Raw genomic sequence first — 22,592 nt, 5'->3', positions numbered from 1 at the left:
TTAAATCCTAATTTGTTTAACATTTTATCTAATAATGTGACAACGATCAGCTACGTTAAATGCCTTTCGAACTGTTTACTTTCTTGTTACTGTCTTTGCAATACCCTACCTATTTTGCACATCGTTGGTCTGTGATTCTACACTAATATTTAGCGTGAATGTTATAATTATATAGAAGGGTGTCCGTCGACATTGAAATTAGCCCATCGATGTTATGACCCCAGCCCGTGTCGTCACGGTAAGTCAATTAGCGGCTTACGAGAAGATCGGGGCAGATTGAAATAATGCCTACATGTCTCACTTTCTACCGACGATGTTTACATCATGCAGTGGCCAAAGCACAACCAATAGATATTACTTTTAAATACGAAATATGAAATGCTGGACTTCCTCATTGATAATATCTATGTAACATTTTGGGTTAGACATTTATGAATCAGAATTTCTGCTCGAATTGACAACGTCAAAACATGGTAATTTGGCCAAGAAGTTTAACTTAAGCTTCAGGCATATCGATGATCTGATATCGTTCAACAACAATCAAACAGACAGTTTTCTTCCGGTTATTTACCCTCCTATGAGACCGCCTCATCTGTTTCATATTTAGATCTATGCATAAAGATTCAGAGTGACAACACACTCAACACAAGGCTGTATGACAAGAGGGATGACTTCAACTCACCAATAGGGGGCGGTCGGGTAGCCCAGTGGTTAAAGCGTTCGCTCATCACGCCGAAGACCCGGGTTCGAATCCCGACATGGGTACAATGTGTCCCCCGCCGTGATATTGCTGGAATATTGCTAAAAGCGGCGTAAAACCAAACTCACTCACTCACTCACTCAACTAACCAATTGCTTACTGTCCCTTTATGTCGAGCAATACTCCAGCAGCTCCAGCTCTTGGTGTCTACATTTCACTATTTTCCAGGTACAACCGAGCATGCTCATTCTACCAGGATTTCAAAGGACGTCAATCAACCGCTTGCTCAGAGGTTGTTTCATCAAGGTTACAACATTTAAGGCCTAAGCAAAGCTTACATAATGTTTTTGGTAGACCTGTGGAGTATGGAATACTGTATGGGACATTTTCGCGATCTCGCATTCTATTTGGCATATTTAGCGAGAATGCGAGATTGCGATAATGTCCCTTACATAATTCCAAAGTGGAGGACATTTCCAAATTTGACGCATCAGTGACAAAAAATGATAAACGATGCAATTCCCTATTTAGCCTTGCACTATACGTTCCCGTGTTCTCAAGTGATGAATTGACTTGACTTTGCATGTATTTGTGAAGGGTGGCACTGGCCGTGGTGGGGAAGAATACGCTTATCTTTTCGCGAACACCTGGTATCATCACTATTTCATAGTGCCTCATAAACACATGCTCATGATATAGTCGGAATTGCACAATCTGCTCCAGTGGATGAATGTATGTTGCTCGACGTTTATTGTTTTGTTCAGGGGTTCCTTCCCCACAGGGGGCACGGGTGGCCCAGTCGTCTAAGGCGCCGCGATTCGCTGTGCAGAGTTGCGTCCCTTGGGCACGCCAGAAACCTATGATTGTGGGTTCGAATCCCGGTTCGCCCCGATTATGTTTAAAGGTTTGTCAGCACCATACCCGTGCTCGTGGGTTTCACCGAAGTGGTAAACGTCTGAGACATGCATCACTTCGGGCTTTCCTCCCACATTAAGCTGACACGCCGTGATATGACTGGAAAAGTGTTAAAAGCGGCGTTAAATCCCAACTCACTCACTCCTTCCCCACAAAGTGAAGCAATAATGAGCACGTAAATAGATACTGATGGTATGATGACATCTCTAGCCTTTGTCTCTGTGACCTTAGTCCCAATTTCAGAAGATCACGATGATGTCTCTTTGCTGCGAGGAAAAGTTTGTTTTCTTACTAATATATTTTACCAGTTTTTTTATAATCTTTAGGATTACAAATGTAATTTTTGTTACTATTTCACTTACGACATGTTTGACAAGCCGCCATAAATTACATTTATAGCTTGTAAGCGCAAAACAATTGACAAATATTCAAAAACGCATGATTGTGATGACACACACACATACAGACACACAGACACAGACACAGACATACATACATACATACAGACACACAGACATACATACATACATACATACATACATACATACATACATACATACGTACGTACGTACGCACGCACGCACGCACGCACAGACAGACAGACAGACAGACAGACAGACAGACAGACAGACAGACAGACAGATGTTGCGACTAGTGAGATGGGGCACCCCAACTGGACCAGACCAAGGTTCATGAAAATGCTTACATGGGCGTCTTTCGTTTTATCAATTTTGTGATGACGATAACTGGATTGTCATGTTTAGCATCAGTCTTTGTCACAAAAGTGGAAAATAACAAAGGGTAGAAACTAACAAGGTAAGCCAACAGATATTTTGCGCTGATAGGTGATTAGCAATAGACAATGGAAGCCAACACTTACAGTAATTGGCGCTGATGGTATCGAAGTACTTGAGGTATCATTGTGAAAAGATGGACACGGCAAAGTGCAAATTGAAGCCAGCTAGGTAATTCTAGCTATGCTATGTAAGCATGGCCAAATCATACATTCTCAGGCTCGATATTTGGCCTATAATGTCATAAACTACATGGAAAAAAAATGTACAACGTACAATGTACAACTTCATCTCAAGCATTGTCAAAAGCTAGCATCGCCTCTACATGTACTTGTCGCGGACCACCCGCTAACCCTTTCTTCACAATTGTCATACTGAGTTCGATGTCAGGTCACAACTCAACTTATCCTGATTTACTACTAGAAGAGCTTCGTGCCAAGGCTCTGTCGGTCATTTAAAATGTTTGAAAATGAAATGTTAATTTTGTTGTAGCCAGTGACACGAAGGGCATTTTATTGAAATAAAATTCTATATAGTATTATTCTCAGTCGTCATGCAGGGATTTTAACCAAAAACTAATTGGCCCGGAAAATGCTTTAAAAAAACAGCTTGTGCATCAGACTTTAGAAAAAAAATATATATCTGCTGCAAAATTGACAATGTTGCAAGGTGTTTAACTCTAAAACAATATTTAGTCTCATGGTCTATAATTTTAAATTATTATTTTTTTAGCTGTATCGAAAACAATATCTAGTCTCTACGGTGGCCCATAAGGGACATGGAGTGTGTGTTTCAATATTTTAATATCATTTACTTTTATGGTAACCTCTTGCAAATTAACACAATTTGTCATACAAATATGTGATAAATCATGTAAAAAAACAACCGAAAACATGGAAAATGTACTTTCAAGTAGCTATTGAGTCGCTGAAATGTGAAGCGAAAATGTCAAAAACTAAAATGGAAAATGTCAAAAACTAAAATGAAACCACAGAAAACTATTTCGACCGCGGTGAAAACTGTTTTCACCGCGGTGGAAATAGTTTTCTGTATTTTCCTTTTAGTTTTTGACATTTTCACTTTTGTTTTTGACATTTTCATTTTAGTTTTTGACATTTTCCTTTCACTTTTCAGCGATTCAATATCTTCTTTACACATGATTTATCACATATTTGTATGAAAAATCGTGTTAATTTGCAAAAGTTTACGATAACAGTAAGTGAAATATCAAAATATTGAAAAACAGACTCCATGTCCCTTATGGGCCACCGTAAGTCTCCATACAAAGACCGAGCAATATAAAATGGTTGGTCCCTAACTCAAAGACAAAACACAATAGCTATTTGAGACATAACTATAAATAAATAATGTACCTATTCATTATGGTTCTGTAAATCATATAACTCAAACTTATTTTACCTTGTTTCTGTTGTCGAGAAGCCTCGCCATGGTGCTCCAAAAGTCCCAGAATCCAGCACGTTCCATCGGCTGAGGAATGAAAAGTACAGAAGAACCTCAGGTGTTACAACTGCCAAGTTTGAATCTGTAGCCTCAATCCTATGACACTATAGCCTATTGTATACGTACAATACTTGCATCAGAGCGAACAGATCAACAAGGATCGATGTAGCGATCCCCTCAGGAATCGTCTACATATAAGGTCAATGTATAATAAATGACGAGAGACAAACGACGAAGAAGAAGCTGACAAATAAAACAGTACCTCTTTGCGATCTGGCCCAGTTTGGTTATCCCAGCGACAAGATCGCGAGAACCATCCGATACAATCAATGAATGTTTCAGAAGGAAGGGAAATTCACTTGTGTAACAACCGAATCAATATTTGTCATGCAGCATAAAAACCTGACACGTGGATGATCTTGCAACATTCATTATTTGGTCAATCCATATTTTCAAGGTAATCCATTCTGATTTTTATATATTAACCATCCGACCAGAGTGGTGTAAACCAAATAGTTTCTGAAATTAGAGATGAACGTTTTGTGTCGGAAATAAAGTACAGGCATTTCTATTATTAACTGGCTGTTACAAATACAAATTACGAATTGCAATCACACAAAAAGGATAACAATTAAGTCATGACTAACCATTCAGGGGCAATACAGGTAGCCCAACCAAGTGTAAAGTGCTAGAAAACCAACAAGGGAAGCCAACAGATATTTGGCGCTGATAGGTCATTAGCAATAGACAATGGAAGCCAACACTTACAGTAATTGGCGCTGGTAGGTGATTAGCAATAGACAATGGAAGCCAACACTTACAGTAATTAGCGCTGATAGGTGATTAGCAATAGACAGTGGAAGCCAACACTTACATTAATTGGCGCTGATAGGTGATTAGCAATAGACAATGGAAGCCAACACTTACAGTAATTGCCGCTGATAGGTGATTAGCAATAGACAGTGGAAGCCAACACTTACAGTAATTGGCGCTGATAGGTGATTAGCAATAGACAATGGAAGCCAACACTTACAGTAATTGGCGCTGATGGTATCGAAGCCAGTACTTGAGTTCTCATTGTGAAAAGATGGACACAGCAAAGTGCAAATTGAAGCCAGCTAGGTAATTCTAGCTATGCTATGTAAGCATGGCCAAATCATACATTCTCAGGCTCGATATTTGGCCTATAATGTCATAAACTACATGGAAAAAAAATGTACAACGTACAATGTACAACTTCATCTCAAGCATTGTCAAAAGCCAGCATCGCCTCTACATGTACTTGTCGCGGACCACCCGCTAACCCTTTCTTCACAATTGTCATACTGAGTTCGATGTCAGGTTACAACTCAACTTATCCTGATTTACGACTAGATGAGCTAAGTGCCAAGGCTCTGTCGGTCATTTAAAATGTTTGAAAATGAAATGTTAATTTTGTTGTAGCCAGTGACACGAAGGGCATAAAGTGCTGTCGCTCTACACAAGTCTTAGCAGGACAAGCTAACCTTTTTCGCGAGTACCTGGTGTCATCATTCGCTTTTAGTGACCCATTCGTACAATTGTCACCCTTATTTTACGTTTACGGTCAATATAATCTGTCTCGGCAGATAATCAGTAATATATTGCGATTACGTTATATATTCAGATAGGAGATAAACATACTGTGTTTTCAGAGTAGAGCTAGGTTACTCGTAGATTTACCCGCACTAAACTGAATTTGGAACCGAACGCGCAGCCTATTGGCTGTAGTGTAGCCTTTTGGTTCAAGCGTTCGCTCGTCACGCGGAAGACCCGGGTTCGATTCCCCATGTGGGGTACAATGTGTGAAGCCCATTTCTGGTGTCCCCCACCGTGATATTGCTTAAATATTGCTACAAGCGGCGAAAAACCATACACACTCACTCGATCACTGATTAGGGCTGAGAGTGAGAGTTGTGTTTCAGTTGAGATAATATATTTTCTCATGCAACGCTTCAGGGCACACTGATGTTTCTCTGAAAAATCTCTGAGGATCATCCAACATGACAACACTTTGGTATATTTACGTTGGGAAAGGGAGGGGGGGGGGGCGGGGAGATACATTTCAGTGTCTATCAGCGTATCATCAGTGGCTGTAATCTTCACATCATTCTAAAAGATGAATTTAGATTAAGTTCCAGGCTGATACAAACTTAGCAGGACATGTATATCATCCTGTTAATCGCAAATCGAATTATAGATCTAAAAACCGAGATCAGTGCTGAAGATGTTGTTTTCGTTGAAAACCCGAAATGTAAATCTGCTAAAACATACTTTTAATCAATTAGTCAATACCTAAGACAGAAAGGGACAACAAGGAAGATGTAGCTGTACTTGTATGTCAGACTGTAAACCATAATACGGTTGGTCATAACTTTTGATGACTTATCATGTAAACAAATACCGTCAGATATGGCATTGAATGCACCCTTTGTGGTTGTGTTGTTTTGAATAGACAGGTCAGAAGTTATTGCCACCAGTCAGACAGCATAGATCGAGCATCAACAGGAATAATCTCAACGAGTCACACAGCATAGATCGAGCATCAACAGGAATAATCTCAACGAGTCACACAGCATAGATCGAGCATCAACAGGAATAATCTCAACGAGTCAGACAGCATAGATCGAGCATCAACAGGAATAATCTCAACGAGTCAGACAGCATAGATCGAGCATCAACAGGAATAATCTCAACGAGTCACACAGCATAGATCGAGCATCAACAGGAATAATCTCAACGAGTCACACAGCATAGATCGAGCATCAACAGGAATAATCTCAACGAGTCACACAGCATAGATCGAGCATCAACAGGAATAATCTCAACGAGTCAGACAGCATAGATCGCGCATCAACAGGAATTATCTCCACGACTCAGACAGCATAGATCGCGCATCAACAGGAATTATCTCCACGAGACAGGCAGCATAGATCGCGCATCAACAGGAATTATCTCCACGACTCAGACAGCATAGATCGCGCAGCAACAGGAATTATCTCCACGAGACAGGCAGGATAGATCGCGCATCAACAGGAATTATCTACATGAGACAGCCAGCATGTTTCCAATTGTGTCCTCCGGATGGTGCGTAGTTGGCATATTCCCGTGAGCTGCTCTATCAGCAGTTCGGTTAAGTCTTGGTGTGCACATGGATTCCCAAAGTATAGTAACACTTTACAAGGCCAGTGACGTTCATATAACCCAACTGACGTCGGTCGGCACTGTCAGCGGAGACAGTGGATCTGTTGTCTACGGTCACCCTTTCGTGTCTCATCGGTATCAGAAGCTCGATGTTTCTGGTAATTTCCGATGTGTGCGCCATTCCTGTTTTGGGTCTACACGTGTTATATAGTGTAACTCTTTCTTGATGTCACTTTACTTTCCACCACCAACTCAATTATATCCGAACTAGCGAAAATACATGTTACTTCTAGGGCATGGTCACGGAGAGACTGGATGTAAACATTACCGCTTAACCCTCAGAGTCTACTCAGTGTCAAAATGGAGTTTTATAAATCCTTTCATTGACTCATATATTTTAGCATATTTTTTTAAACTTAAATTTTATGTGATAAAGAGTAAGAAAAAGGCCCTGTTTGTGGATATGTAAGGTAAGAACATGTTAAGTCTGACAACAGATAATGCCTGGACATGTTTTATTACTTACTTATATGCGTTTATATTTAATAACTTTCTTATCTTGAATTAAATGTATGAGAAAGGTCAGGACCGTTTTAGGTAATCCAACACGAGAACTCGCTCAACCAAACACGTGTGTCATAATTGTGGAGGAACGAACAAAAGCCTTTTCCTTGCATTTTTTCTTTTCCAATATTATTTCAGACGCAGTCATTACGGATAAATGTATTTTAATCACGATCCCTCGCTGAGTGGGTCTCCGGGCGATTATACCGAATGATAGAATAATATGTGAAGCTAATTTTCTATGATCATTACACAATTCAAGTGTTGAAGGCAATTTACTCTGGACCCCACTCACTCTATTCGTTGTTGTCCCTCGTAGGCCCGCGACAAAGAACAACATGCTGTTCTTTAGTTTATATATTTTAAATATCCGTTGTTGATCGGTAAGTAAACACGGTTTCCATTATACGGCATCCTACTTTGTCCAGAATGCAGTCATCAGTCAATGTTGCTTAGTGACATGACAGGCATGGATAAACATCCATCTACCTGTGTCTTGGTGCCATTAGACAATAAAACCGCATGTGTATTGTGTTAAATGAGAGTAAACGTCTTTACGAAACATCAAAATATTTATGAGGTCACATGGTTTAAAAAGAGAGATAACGGGGATAAACATTATTGCAGTGATATCACGGCGTGTCAGTTTAATGACACAGGGCTTATATGTGTAGCACGGCTACAACCAAAAATCATTCGAATCTCGTTCATCGGATCCTGGCGTGCCTCAGGTAGGCAACTCTGCATATGGAATCGCGTTCGACCACGTGGTTATCCATGCCCTACAAATAAGGAAGTAAGACTGACATCTCGTTTGTTTGTAACTATGGCATACACGATATTTTTATCAAAATACCATCGTGGGTGGCACAGTATCTGAAATGTATTATTGACATATCGCTCAAAGTTCATAAAATGCTAACATTGTTGATCTGAGTGTGTCCGCGCTGGTCAGATCGATATTATCTGTAGTCGTGTGATTAAGTGCGTGTCACTCATGGGACACTTGTGTTGCTCATGTCGTTCAAGGCCAGCACTGACTGCACTGTTTGGCTCTCGCTCGAAGACATACACTATTACTTTATTTACAGCAGAAATGTCATTCTCTTTTTTTGAACAACTGGTGTCATCACTGATTTAGACTGGTCCATTCATATAATTTTTACAGCTCTCTTTGCCCTTTACGCAACATGGGATGTGCATCGGCTGGTCATTCTCTTGCATTGACAATTCATATTAAGCTATTGTCGTTGATATGTATAATATATATTCAATAGTTAACGATCGTGGAGGATTTGGACACAGGAAAAAATGGAATACCGATACAGATCGAATTGACTGTATATAATCATTGAAATTTCTCATAGGGTGTAGAGATTCTATATACAATGGGGCGCATTTTAACTCAAGAAAGCATTATCTAGACCTACAGAAACAAAACGTGTTGACTCTGGATTTCAATTTAACCCACTATGGGGCCTAAATTCAGACTTCATTGCGATAACAATAATGTAATGGTCTATTTACACTGAATAGATAACCAGATAGGATGCGGATGCATGTGGAGCTTCAAAGGAGCACCAAGCAGAGTTTCGGGAGCTTTTGGACCTTTTTTGTTCCTTATAAAACGCAAGCCTCTCCACTATAAGGGGGGGGGGGGGGGGGGGGGATTGCTCAACTTGTTGCCCAATCGTTGCCCAGATCCACGGCTCAATGTAGAGTATAATATACAACCAAGACTATCTGCTAGGCTCCAGAAGGTTTTGTATATAAATTGCCTTCTCACAGAACCAACTTTGCTGCTCCAGGATCAAATTAGGAACCAAAGGAGACACGATTCAGAGTAGGGTCTAGCCTTAGCAAGCAAGCTTCTAAGCGAGGTCATCATCAATCCATGAGAGTTCAGTAAAGACACAGTAAGGTTCTGTAGGAGTTTAGGTTGACAAGTTTGTAGTTGTTCCCACTGACAAGGCCTCACATAACATAACCAGTATATGTTTGATCAACGAACTTGGTGTAAGTGACACATCAAAATCCACTAAAAAGGCCAGTATGTTCACTGAGGAAGATATCAGTCAAATCAATGCATCAGTACTACCATTCCTCTTTTGGACTTAATGCTAAGGGTCCTTACAACCCTACAAAGAGATATCGCTGAGTCAAGCAATGTGCCACCTAATCCCTGTTTCAAAGACCAACCATAATCCTTGAAACAACCAAGGACGGACTTGCTTTATATTTACAGGGGTATTTGAAACAATTACCATGTGGATTCTCAAAACCAAAAGGATTTACTTAATTTTTTGCAGTCTTAGAAAATAACGAAGTTCAATTCTGTTAACACATTTGAATTTTCAACTCTGACACTACTGTCCCACATGACAGACTTAAGGACAAACTTAATTCTTTGTTCTGATTATCTGATATCGTTCAATAACAATCAAATAGCCACTAACCTTCCACTGATTTATTCACCTGAACTAGAAATAAAGGAGACCAGTAAGACCGCTTCATCTGTTTCCCATTTAGATCTATGCATAAAGATTCTGAGTGACAAAACACTGGAGTGTATGACAAGAGGGGTGACTTCAACTTTCCAAAAGCCAATTGACCCTTCATGTCAAGCAATATTCCAGCAGCTCCAGCCTTTGGCGTTTACATTCGCAAACCTTTGATATACAATCGAGCATGCTCTTTCAACCAAGATTTCGAAGAGCGCCATACGACTCTTGCTCAGAAGCTTTTTGATCAAGATTACATTCAAGGCATCATCGGTAAAGCTTTCGAAAGTTTTTATGGCAGACATGTGGAGGACATTTCCACATTTGACGCATCAGTTGACTTGCCTTTGCATGTATTGCGACGGGTGCCACCGGTGGGGCAGGATACGCTCACCTTTTCGCGAACACCCTGAATCATCACTATTTGATAGTGATTCAGAAACACATGCTCATGATAAAGTCGAAACCGTACAGTCGACTGTGCTTTCAGTAGAATTTTATTGTGAATATTGAAACGGTTTGGTTGCTATTATTTATAGACACAACCAGGAGGTTAAAGGTTCGGGATTTTATATAGAAACAGAAAGGATCTCCTTGTGTGGGGTTTCTATACATACATAAGAATCTCTGGTTTCTATGTAGACACAGACAGTATATCAATGGTTGGTGTTTCTTTTTTGAGAATTTAATATCACTTTACGGACTTAGTAAGGCTATGTGTGGATTTGCGGTCTGCACATATTTACAAAAAGGATCTGGACTTGGAAACTGATGAAAGAGCCATTTACGGTTCTTTTAAAATAAATTATAAGTCTATACAGGCAATAATAAAATCGAAATGAAATGATTGTTATGTCAATATTTATCGTGTAATATTTCATACTTACAGGGATGTTAGTATGTCAAACACATGGTATGAAACCTACACTTACCTCAGAAATATTGCTTTCGAAAATAACAGCGACAAGAACCATTTCAGGCGAACACATGATTTGGCTTTGCATGTGTTTGTTCCGGTTTTCAGGCAGGATACGCTCACAAACGAGCACACTTGGTATTATCACTAGCGATCCATAAACAAGCACTGCTAAACTAATAAACATAGTCTGAGTAGTAAAATGGACTTTTAGCGAACGTCTCTATGGACAGTGTTTATTTTGCTTTTATTCTACGCAGAAGATGATGTCCGTATTATTAAACGGTGTTTATTCAAAATATATAAGCATGTTTTCAGTTTTGAAAATATTTATTAACTAGTGCGTGGTCATCTGATACTTGTATACGTCCAGATATGATCAATTTGCATGTAGAAATGTTATATGGGCTGAACGTTACGTATTGGAGAAAACACGCTTACGAGGTTTTGGTAGACAGAGCATGCCCTGGGGAAGTTTTTCCATCTCCCCAGGGCATGCTCTGTCTACCAAAACCGAGGGAAAGTGTCCTTCCATACTTATAAACCGTCTAAATTGATTAAATGTTATAACGAGCATCTATAAATGAGGCGCTTCATTATAGCGCTTCTTTGAAGACGTGATATTATAACTTGCTCGTGAAATAACGGCTAGCAATTACTGCACGTGCAAATTGTGCAGCATTGATAAGCACTTGTTTAAAAGCACGTGTTTTGAAACCTCGCTGTCCTTTCACAGACTCTGAAGTGATGTCGCTTTTAAATGTCCACGCGGAACTGTACACCTGACATTCAATTTTAATTGAATTAAAAGTTTGAATTGCTACTTGTTGTCATTTTTTCAGTTACTTGGTTAAACCTGGGATTTGAGGTTTTACATTCAAAGTACAACCCCCCGAACGAAAATAAAACCTCATAATAGGTTTTACTTTCAAAGTAAAACCTCTTAATAGGTTTTACTTTGAAAGTGAGTGAGTGAGTGAGTGAGTTGGGTTTAACGCCGCTTTTAACAGTATTCCAGTTATATCAAGGCGTGTCAACTTAATGTGGGAGGAAAGCCCGAAGTGATGCAGGTCTCAGACGTTTACCACTTCGGTGAAACCCACGAGCACGGGTATGGTGCTGACAAACCTAGAAACATAATCGGGACGAACCGGGATTCGAACCCACAATCATAGGTTTCTGGCGTGCCCAAGGGACGCAACTCTGCACAGCGAATCGCGGCGCCTTAGACGACTGGGCCACCCGTGCCCCCACTCTGAAAGTAAAACCTCACAATAGGTTTTAATGCCTATAGAAAGAACCCTCTTACTTAATAGAGATCCCAATGAATAGGTTCATAAGATCATAACACGTCTTCCTTGTATGTTCTAAGCATGTCTAAAAGGATTAAGATGAGGATATCACGCGGTCAGTGCGCCTACGTATGATATCGTTAACATGGATGCTATTCATATCCCCAGCTTGATGTGGACGGACGTTGCCATCCACGAAGATCAGGGGTGGTGTGGTAGCCTAGTGGTTAAAGCGTTCGCTCGTCACGCCGAAGACCCGGGTTTCTATTTTCCACTTGGGTACCATGTGTGAAGCCCATTTCTGGTGTTCCCCGCTGTGATAATGCTGGAATATTCCTAAAAGTGGCGTAAATCCATATTCACTCACTCACGCCATGAAGATCAAGTGATGACCACCTTGTTGCGACAGGGAAACAATAACAGGTTTGATGGTACATACCTATAACTGACACCAGTCATGTCACATCGTCTATAGATTCCTGTGTCCAAACCTGAATGTCACAACACACTATCAAACTTCTACCTCAAAATCAGCCATGGTACGGGTGGCGTATGATTCTGTGTTCCGCCATTCGTAAAAAACTATCGACTGTATGGACTATATAACGGCAGAAATCCTATTTGCTATATTGACGTATTTTCAGTACTCGCACTGTCGTATTATAGACATATATGTGGTACCGGCCCTCGGTTTTGTCTCTTAGAAAGTAATCGTGGTTCATTATCCGCTGTCATGAACGTTTCCCAAGGCCAGTTTCTTGTACGGTGTCCTAGAAATAACACTTGATGAAGATGTATTGAATTGCCAAGGCTATTTCGGTCATGCACGTCATACATACTTAACCCATTCTTTCTTTCCTTGGTCTTTTTTTATGTTGCTTGGGGGCACGGGTGGCCTAGTCTTCTGAGGCGCCGAGATTCGCTGTGCAGAGTTGCTTCCCTTGGGAACGCCAGAAACCTATGATTGTGGGTTCGAATCCCGGTTCGCCCCGATTATGTTTCTAGGTTTGTCAGCACCATACCCGTGCTCGTGGGTTTCACCGAAGTGGTAAACGTCCGAGACCTGCATCACTTCGGGCTTTCCTCCCACATGAAGCTGACACGCCGTGATATAACTGGAATACTGTTTAAAGCGGCGTTAAACCCAACTCACTCACTCACTCATACATTGTCTTATATTGTCATACATTGTCATGCATTGTCAAACATCGTCACACATGGCATATATGTCATACATGCCATGCATAGCATACAATGCACGGTCTCCGTGGTCCGGTGATAAAGCGTCCGCCCGCAGAGCGGAAGGTCGGGGATTCGATCCCGGCCGCTTCATACGCTACTTGTTGTTACCCTGTCTGGCGCTCGGCATTAAGGGGTTGAAACAAGGACTGATCTGCTCGGAGTCGGGATACTGTGTCTGAGTGGGATATTCTTTCATAAGTGTAGCTGCAGCATATTAACTCAGTGGGATAGCACTATAAAATCGTATTGAACGCGACGATGAACATAAAAGTCATACATGTCATACAGTGTCATACAAGTCACACATGTCCTATACATCACACATTGTCATACATTGTCATACATATCACACATTGTCATACATTGTCATACACATCTTACATTGTCAAACATTGTCGCATGCCATACATGCCAAACACACTATACATGCCATACATGCCATACACGTGATGAGGAAGGACGTGTGATCTCACACAGGTGATATTGCCTTGCATGTGCACAGCCTGAATAATCAATAAAACCAGAACACGATACATCAATCTTACATTGTCATACATTGTCATACACATCATACATTGTCATACATGTCCACATCACACACTGTCATACATTGTGATACAAGTCACCCATGTCATACCAGTCAAACATGTCATACATTGTCACAAGTCAAACATGTCATACATTGTCAGATGTCATACATGCCAAACACGTTATACATGTCACACATTGTCATACATGTGGAACATGTCATACATTTTCACATGTCATACATGTCATACATTGTCATGCACATTTTTACATTGTCAAACATTGTCACATGTCATACATGCCTAACACGTGATGAGGAAGGACGTGTGATCTCACACAGGTGATATTGCCTTGCATGTGCACAGCCTGAATAATCAATGTTACCAGAACGCGATAAATCAATGATATTCAAAACGTTATACAAGCAGTTTTCTGCTATCCTTCCTCAGTCATTATGGTAAAGTTTAACACAAGTTTTAAAAATGTGTAAATCCATATACCACTTGAATTTTTGTGAGACATCCATGCATTTGAATTAATTCTACCCTCGTGGTGTTTGCTCATGCGGTGTTTATGTGAATCAATTTGAAGACAATAATGTAAAGAGCGTTCTTCACGTAACAACAATATGTTCATTTCCTATGTTCAATGATTTTAATGAAATTACTCTTCTACAGTGATCAATATTCCGTCAGCATGATCGAATCATAAAGGAGTTGCAAATTGCTTTGTGCATATGATACATGTTGTTGATCCGTTACCCTTCTTGCGTATTGTGGGGGCACGGGTGGCCCAGTCGTCTGAGGCGCCGCGATTCGCTGTGCAGAGTTGCGTCCCTTGGGCACGCCAGAAACCTATGATTGTGGGTTCGAATCCCGGTTCGCCCCGATTATGTTTCTAGGTTTGTCAGCACCATACTCATGCTCGTGGGTTTCACCGAAGTGGTAAACGTCTGAGACCTACATCACTTTGGGCTTTCCTCCCACATTAAGCTGACACGCCTTGATATAACTGGAATACTGTTAAAAGCGGTGTTAAACCCAAGTCACTCACTCTTGCGTATTGTTGCTGTGTTGTGTTTGTTTATGTTGAGTTCAAGCGTATAAGGAGGATAAGGAGATTGATGATGTGCCAAGAATAAATTTGAAACATTTCTACCTTGGCGGGCAATATAATAAGTATTACATGTAAATAAAAGCGACATATTCCATATTCATAAGAAATGTCTGCTAACAGCAGAGTCGATTGTACGATTCAACGTCAACGCCTGAGAACAATCAGCTTCGATAATAAACAGAAATAGACTCCATTGGGCGCAAAGGGCAGAAAAGCGGTGAAAATCATTGAGTGGATCCCTGAAAATCTGTGACGACACCAGGTGTTCGCGAACACGGGTCTTCGGTGTGACTTGCAAACGATCTACCCTACTGTGTCACATGTTGATGAGAAATAATCCCTAAATATGAGAAGCAATTGTATGTCCGTCTTTTGAGAAGACAAACTGGAAGCACAAAGGTATTGATATACAGAGAGGTATTCAAGAAAATGTTAATATTTTTTCGTCAAATTTAATTTACAATAAAATAATTTCCCTCACTCTTCACTCAACATACACATTTTAAAGAATATATAAAAATAAAGCGACAAAATATTTTCCATATCCAATAGAAATGCATTAAGTAGAGTCGATTTTACGAATATCGACTTTATCATGAGCATGTGTTTATGAATCACTATCACATAGGGATGATAAAGGTGAAAAGGTGAGCATATCCTGCTCCATCCGTGGCACCCGTCACAAATACAAGGAAGGGCAAGTCAATTGTTCACCTGAAAAATACGGGAACATATGATACAAGTCAATAGGGAAATGCATCGGACATACTTTTGTCACTGATGCGTCAAGTTTGGACATGCCCTCCACAAGTCTACCATAAAACCTTTCGAAAGCTTTACTAAGGCCTTGAATGTTGCAACTTTGATCAAACAACTTCTGATCAAGAGTCGTATGGGAGAAAGAGCATGCTCGATTGTATCACGAGTTGAGAAATGTAAACACCAAAGGCTGGAGCTGCAGGAATATTGCTGGACATGAAGGGAAAGTTGACTCTTGGAAAGTTGAAGTCATCCCTGTTGCCATACAGACTTGTGGAGTGTGTTTTGTCACTCTGAATATTTATGCGTAGATCTAAATATGAAACAGATAAGTTGATCTCGCTGGTCTCCTTTGTTTCTAGTTCAGGTGGGCAAATCAGTGGAAGGCAATTGGCTAATTGATTGTTATTGAACGATATCAGATCTTCTTGGACAAATTACCTTGTTTTGACTTCGCCAATCCGAACAGAAATTCCGATTCATTTGCATAAAGAAACCTTTTCAGTGAACAGGGTAGATGGGAAATAAGTGCCCTTTCAGTAACCAATCATAAACGAGTATCTGTAAGGTAAAATAAGGTATAATATGTGCCAAAATATTACAAGAAGTGACACAACCATGATCCACAGATCAATACTTATAACAGAGAACGCCGACAGTGCAACTTCCTCCCTCAGGATGGCCATTAATGGCTTAAATGTTGCACAATGGACCATTAGTACCGTTGGCGTGGGCATCTGGTTGTGCTTTCAGGCAAGGAAAATGTTTAAGCGCACCGTTATAGAATAGAGGACTTTGAACTTTCTGTCCGTGTACATTTCAAACAGTTTGGTGAAAATTCCATTAATAGAGCGTCTTCAAAACCACCCACCATGGCCGAAACAGCACAATACCGAATCCACAATAAATGGATCCCATTAGCATTGCATAGAAACATCCGACTGTACAATACTGTAGAAAAGGTCGTTCTATGCTTTGTAATATTGGCACTTAGTACTTCGGAGTAAATCCTACAGCAGAGGGTATTGTTGCTTTGTAGCGAGTTGTTTAACTGGACGTAACTAAAACCAGGTTCCATGAGAAGAGGGCTAGCAGGAAAGGCATCATTATCCATGAATGTTCCAAGTAATGATGTTGCTTGTACTGAAGTGTATGTATGTTGACGATAAGGATCTAATAAGGTGTGCTTGATCTTCACTAGAATTCCTACTGATTGATACCGATCACTGTGTGTGGCCATGCATGTCCTTGTCGATGTTGAGTTAAGCTTAATTTTCGAGTATGTTTTTGAAGCATCACTTTCCCTGAAGACAGAGCTGACTTATTGATCTCATTGTGTTGCAAAACGACTATATTTCTTAACGTTTTTCTCTACTTATGTGCAGCAAACTCCCTGCGCTTGTACACAGCAGTCGTAATCCAAATTTAACATACCGTTTTTTTTTAGTTTCATCTAATTTGTTGGTGTCACTGGATTTTGTGGTTCATCGATCACTTGAGTGTCTGGTTTCTTCACAGGCTGACGTAGCATGACAGGAGTACTGCTGTGTTGCGTCAGGCATTAAATACTTTTTCATGCAACTTGTACGAATGGTGGGTGCTACTGGTAGGGCAGGCCATGCTTACCCTTTTCGTCAACGCCTGGTGTCATCACTGACTTTCTGTGGTCCATTTCCAAGTTGAATAAGTTTCTTCAGAAAATCTTGCCTGTTTTTTTCTCTTGCATTGACAATCTATATTCAACTGAGGCATCGCCTAGCATCTGTACCGATTTCTTGAAAGAATAAAGAAATCGAAATTCATTTTGACTCAGTAGGAATTGATACTACAGTTTTTTAATGCCATATCGGATTGTCATGTAAGCTACCTGCTTGTGCTGAATTGATATATTAGTCCATCTTAAGTATTATATGATAATAATTGTGATGTCACTGTGTCTTCAATTTGGTCATTAGATCACGGCAGTTGATTTACAAAGAGCAGCCGGGATTCAATAATCATAATAATAATATATCTGATTAAATGGACCTGAAAAGAACATTTGTCGAAATAAGATACTTGTTCAAACCGATTTGTTTTCTACATGTATTTATATTCTTCTCACTTTTGATACAGGGGTATCAAATGTATAATCATAAACAGACACAAGATGAAGACACAATAATGTGCATTTAGCCTTTTCGCGAACACCATTCATATGGTTTTCACAGCTATTTTGCCTTTCATGCCCTAAGGAATATGTTTCGGCAGATACCCGAGAGTGTTTTTTCTCTGGCGTTGACTTTTTTCTTTAAATATAAGCGCCGAAGAATAGTCAGCCTCAGAAACCTATCGGTAAAGATTCCATAGGGAAAAAAGTGATGAAATAATCACTGAAAATCGGCAATAAATGGTCAGGGTTGTCAGTAGCGGCCGTGAACTACGCCTTCCCCTCCGGACAAGCGATCACAGCAAACCTGACATGTGCCTAGATGGTGGTCACCTATTGTGTAAACAAGACGAGACTAGTTACAATGCATCGATCAACCTTGAAACGACCACTACTTGGGACAAACATGTGTAAGTATTGGAAAACCTTCCTTGGGTAACAACGTCGCATTATGAACGGCATTATTAATACTAATTTCTGATAATGTATCAGGTCTTCAGGCGCATTTATGAATTAAATTACATTAAGATTTGTATAGCGCACTTTCCAACTCCTCAAATGCGCTCTGACCATGATTGATCTCGTCAAAGGCTCTCTTGAAGAGACATGTTTTGAGTGTATTTTTATAGTTTGACCTATCGCCATATGATTTAGTACATGACTTTTAGCACCACAAGCAGCTGTTCTTTTGATCGGAGAGAACGTGCTGGCTTGTATGGTACTATCAGTTCCTGTAAGTCTGCAGGAGCCAAACTAGGCCTTGCCTTGCCTTTATACATTGCAGGAACATTGTCATGGAAATAATGTTACTGTTAATCTAAAAAACCGTAAGATTGTCGTTTCCAAAATGAAGGAGGCATTATTAAATTAAAGTTGTATTTCAGGAAAATTCCTATTGAATGTGTAACCTCTTATAAATATTTAAGAATAAACATCTCAAGATGTGTCTTGGAATACGCACTTTCATAGTGATATATCACAATCCATAAGGGTATTATTTAGTATCTGAGAAGTTTGTCAAGACTTAAACCTATTCCATGTGATGTTTTATACAATGTTTTTAGTCCAGTGAACTTCCAATATTATTGTATTGCGCTGAGGTATGGGGTCTGGATATTGATTGTAATTCAAATCAAGAGAGGGTTAATATGGCAGCTTTTATGTTGTTCGTGGCGAATGCCGAAGATATCGTTTTTCTGTCATAAAATTTTACGCATGGCATATTTACGTGTACTTATACCACATAAATGTGAAATGATGTCGTTAGACATGCTTCTTGGTCAAATTAATTAGACATCAATGCTCAAAAAGTTATTGAGGATTTGGTTAAATTCCGGGAAACCAGCAGAAACTGCATATTGCTAGTTTTATAAGGGAGTTGGTGAAACGACTAAAATGTATATATGAACAAGAATGAAATGACTCATTACCGGGTGATTCCAAAACATTAATTAGATATCGAAACAAAGCAACATAATAAAAGACCAAGGAAAGAATTGGTTAAGTATGTAACTATGGATATATAAAATATTAGTAAAACGTTTTTCTCTTTCTACTAAGATTGGTCAGACGACTCTTTTAGAAGCTGTTTCACCAAGGTTACAACATTCAAGGCCCCAGTAAAGCTTTCTAATAGTTTTATGGTAGATATGTGGAAAGACATTTCTAAATTTGACGCATCTGTAACAAATATGATGAACATTCACTTCCCTATTTTGACTTGCGCCATGTGCTCCTGGTTTCTCGCGATCACCTGGTGTCACCACTATTTAACAGTAATTCATGAACACATACCAATATAGTCGGAATAGTTCAATGAATTGTTTTTCCGTTTTCTTCGATACAGATCGGTCTCTTTATACCTTGAACAAATATCATTTCACGAATGTTTGTTTTCAAGGATGGTCGCTTTCTGGTCTGCTAAAATATTTTTTAGCAATGTTTGTTTTTGCGGACGCTTTCATTACAACTTGCTCACATGATTTACTCGGGTGTTTGTTCTCTTTCTGGCTTGGTCTTCAAAAGTCAAATACCCAGATGGTCCTTTGTGAGGAACTGACCTGTAAAAAACATGACTGACACTGTTATTGGCTTGCAACACGTGTGTCTTTACTTCCGATCGCTCACAACAATGAAAACCCATGTCGCTTAGGGCATTGACCATTAGCTTATTGCGTTAAATGACCTACCCAACCTACTGGACACACACTGGCAAACAGGACAATGAGCGTAATACGTTCCATCTCCCTCCTTAAATATGTAAATGTGATTTGGACGGAAAGTTCATTGAGTATATTATGCAATTAAATATAACTAGATGGGAGGGTATATCACACTCTTGGATAGACTGGCACACAACAGTTCTTGGACAGTGTCTCTTTCTGGATCAGCACGTGGTATTGTCATTAGATTCTGTAACTAGATTAAAAACACAAACTAGATGATTTGTAACTATTGAGCAATATAAATGGCTTGACAGGTTTACATACAGCCACTCTCCTGTCACTTGCAATTGTTGACCTGTGCTGAACCTAACACTACCTAGTAATGATAACTGAGAGTTCAACTGGATATGGTATTATCAAATCCAACTTTTTGGGTGGAATGATGCGCCTTCCACTCCTGGTAGTTTTGGGCTGGTCACTTGGTGGTGGAGTTGAAGGTGGAACATACACCTGGGGGGGAATGTAACTCTGCTGGTGATCTTTGGGTGCCTTCCTATCTGTCTCAGGTGCTGTCCGTTGATAGTGTGACTCGGTAACCTTTCTCATATGCTTTCGGTTAAGGCAGTAGGTACCATTGTCACATGTAACATAGTAAGACCTAGGACTTTCGTGGTGTCTGTTGACGATGGCTGTTGTCCAGGTCTTGTTGTTACCTAGTGGATACATTCTTACAATGTCGCCTGGTTTTGAGCTTCGAAGCTCGTTGTCACTTTTCTTGTGATTGTAGTAATACGTCTGCTTCTGTTTCTCAAGTGAGGTGGGGCTTGCCTTCATGTTGACTAAGGGTCTTGGCACAAGAAGTTCTTGAGCGGCTGGCAGTGTATTGCGTGGACGCCTGCTCATGAGTAGCTGAGTGGGAGACAAGTTGATACCTTCAAATGGCGTCGTTCTGTAGTCTAAAGGAGCAAGGTGTTTGTCTTCAAACTTCTTCAATAGCTTCTTCTCTGTCTGAACAGCTCGTTCAGCCTCCCCATTGGAACTTTGAAAATGGGGACTGGAGGTGACATGTTGGATTCCATATGACTTACAGAAGTCCTTGAACTCACGAGAGTCAAACTGTGGGCCATTATCTGACCGCAACTTTGTGGGGATGCTGTGGCTGCTGAAGATGGCTTTCACAGCAGTGATGGTTGCTGGTGTGGTAAGTGAGTTGAGCTCGACAGTGTCTATGTACCTCGAAAAGTAGTCTACCAGTACGAGATATTTCCTGTTCTGGAAGTCGAACAAATTACAGCCAACTTCCTGATACGGCAAGTCTGGAGGTGGTGTTGGCATCAGCGGTTCACTCTGGTTTTTGTTTGGAACTAAGCACACTTGTGACAGTCTCTGATAATGTTCTCAATGTCAGCATTCATGCCGGCCATAACATTACTTCTCGCGCCCGTTGTTTGCTCTTAACCATACCAAGGTGTGACTCATGAATGAGCTGGAGCATATGGCTGCGGAGACTTGGTGGCACTACAATCCGCAGTCCTTTGAAAACGATACGGTCAGATAAGGACAAATGGTCACGGGAGTCCAAGTATGGACGTGTTTCCATGGGCGCTTCTTGGCGGTTGTCAGGCCAACCATTTAAGATAGTTTCGCTCAGGGTTGCCAGTTCCTCCTTAGTGCACTGCTTGATCTCTGCGTAGCGGTTTGGGGTTACTGAGATCATGTCGGCCATGTTGACTACGTTCAGGTCGACAACATCAGGGTGATTAAATGTCAGGTAGGCTCTTGACAAGGCGTCAGCTGCTAACATGTCCTTGCCTTTCCTATACTTGACAGTCAGGTCATACCACTGAAGTTTGAGAAGCATTCTTTGAAGTCTCATCGGTGCTGCGTGTGGTGGCTTCCTGCAAATGTCCTTAAATGGTTTGTGATCATTGTACACCGGTTTCTTTCCCAACTATATAGCAGTAAAACGTGGTAGCTGCATGGACGATGGATAACCGATGGATAATCTCCGTCTCAATTTGGGCATACCATACCTCTTCTCAGTTTCAGTCAGAGAGTGGGAAGTGAAGGCATCGCACTGGATTTCAACAGGTTTGTTCACATTGAAGTAAGCAAGGACAGGTGGTGTACTTCATAACTTCTTGGGTTTCTGTAAATGTCTTCTTGTTCAGGGTCCCAAGAGAATAGTACATCAGACTTCAGAAGTGAACGAAGTGGTGCGTCCACTTTGCTCAGGTCAGGGATGAACTTGGCTAGGTTCTGTACGAGTCCTAGTAGCCGGCGGATGCCATCTTTGTCAACTGGAGCTGGCACTTCTATGATGGCTGG

The 22,592-nt window shown here is 40.5% G+C and overlaps 2 protein-coding genes across 2 annotated transcripts in view; both read right to left on the bottom strand.

The window, feature by feature from the left end:
* Positions 1–22,592, bottom strand: part of LOC124147288 (mucin-5AC-like) — a 56,507-nt gene that overhangs the window by 13,588 nt on the left and 20,327 nt on the right. The window contains exon 2 of the mRNA XM_046517965.2: positions 3,829–3,897. Within this exon, the coding sequence (XP_046373921.2) occupies positions 3,829–3,894 (66 nt within the window). The 5' untranslated portion in view covers positions 3,895–3,897. The remainder of the gene's footprint in view (positions 1–3,828; positions 3,898–22,592) is intronic.
* Positions 20,637–21,599, bottom strand: LOC124147301 (uncharacterized protein K02A2.6-like). Its single transcript, XM_046517980.2, has one exon. It carries the CDS (start codon positions 21,597–21,599, stop codon positions 20,637–20,639), a length of 963 nt encoding a protein of 320 aa, XP_046373936.2.

Source organism: Haliotis rufescens, unplaced genomic scaffold (assembly GCF_023055435.1).
Source record: "Haliotis rufescens isolate VD_foot unplaced genomic scaffold, xgHalRufe1.0.p SCAF_30, whole genome shotgun sequence".
NCBI classification, from domain to species: Eukaryota; Metazoa; Mollusca; class Gastropoda; order Lepetellida; family Haliotidae; genus Haliotis; species Haliotis rufescens.
The sequence above is the reverse complement of the archived record's forward strand: the minus strand, read 5'-3'. Positions and strand labels throughout refer to the sequence as shown.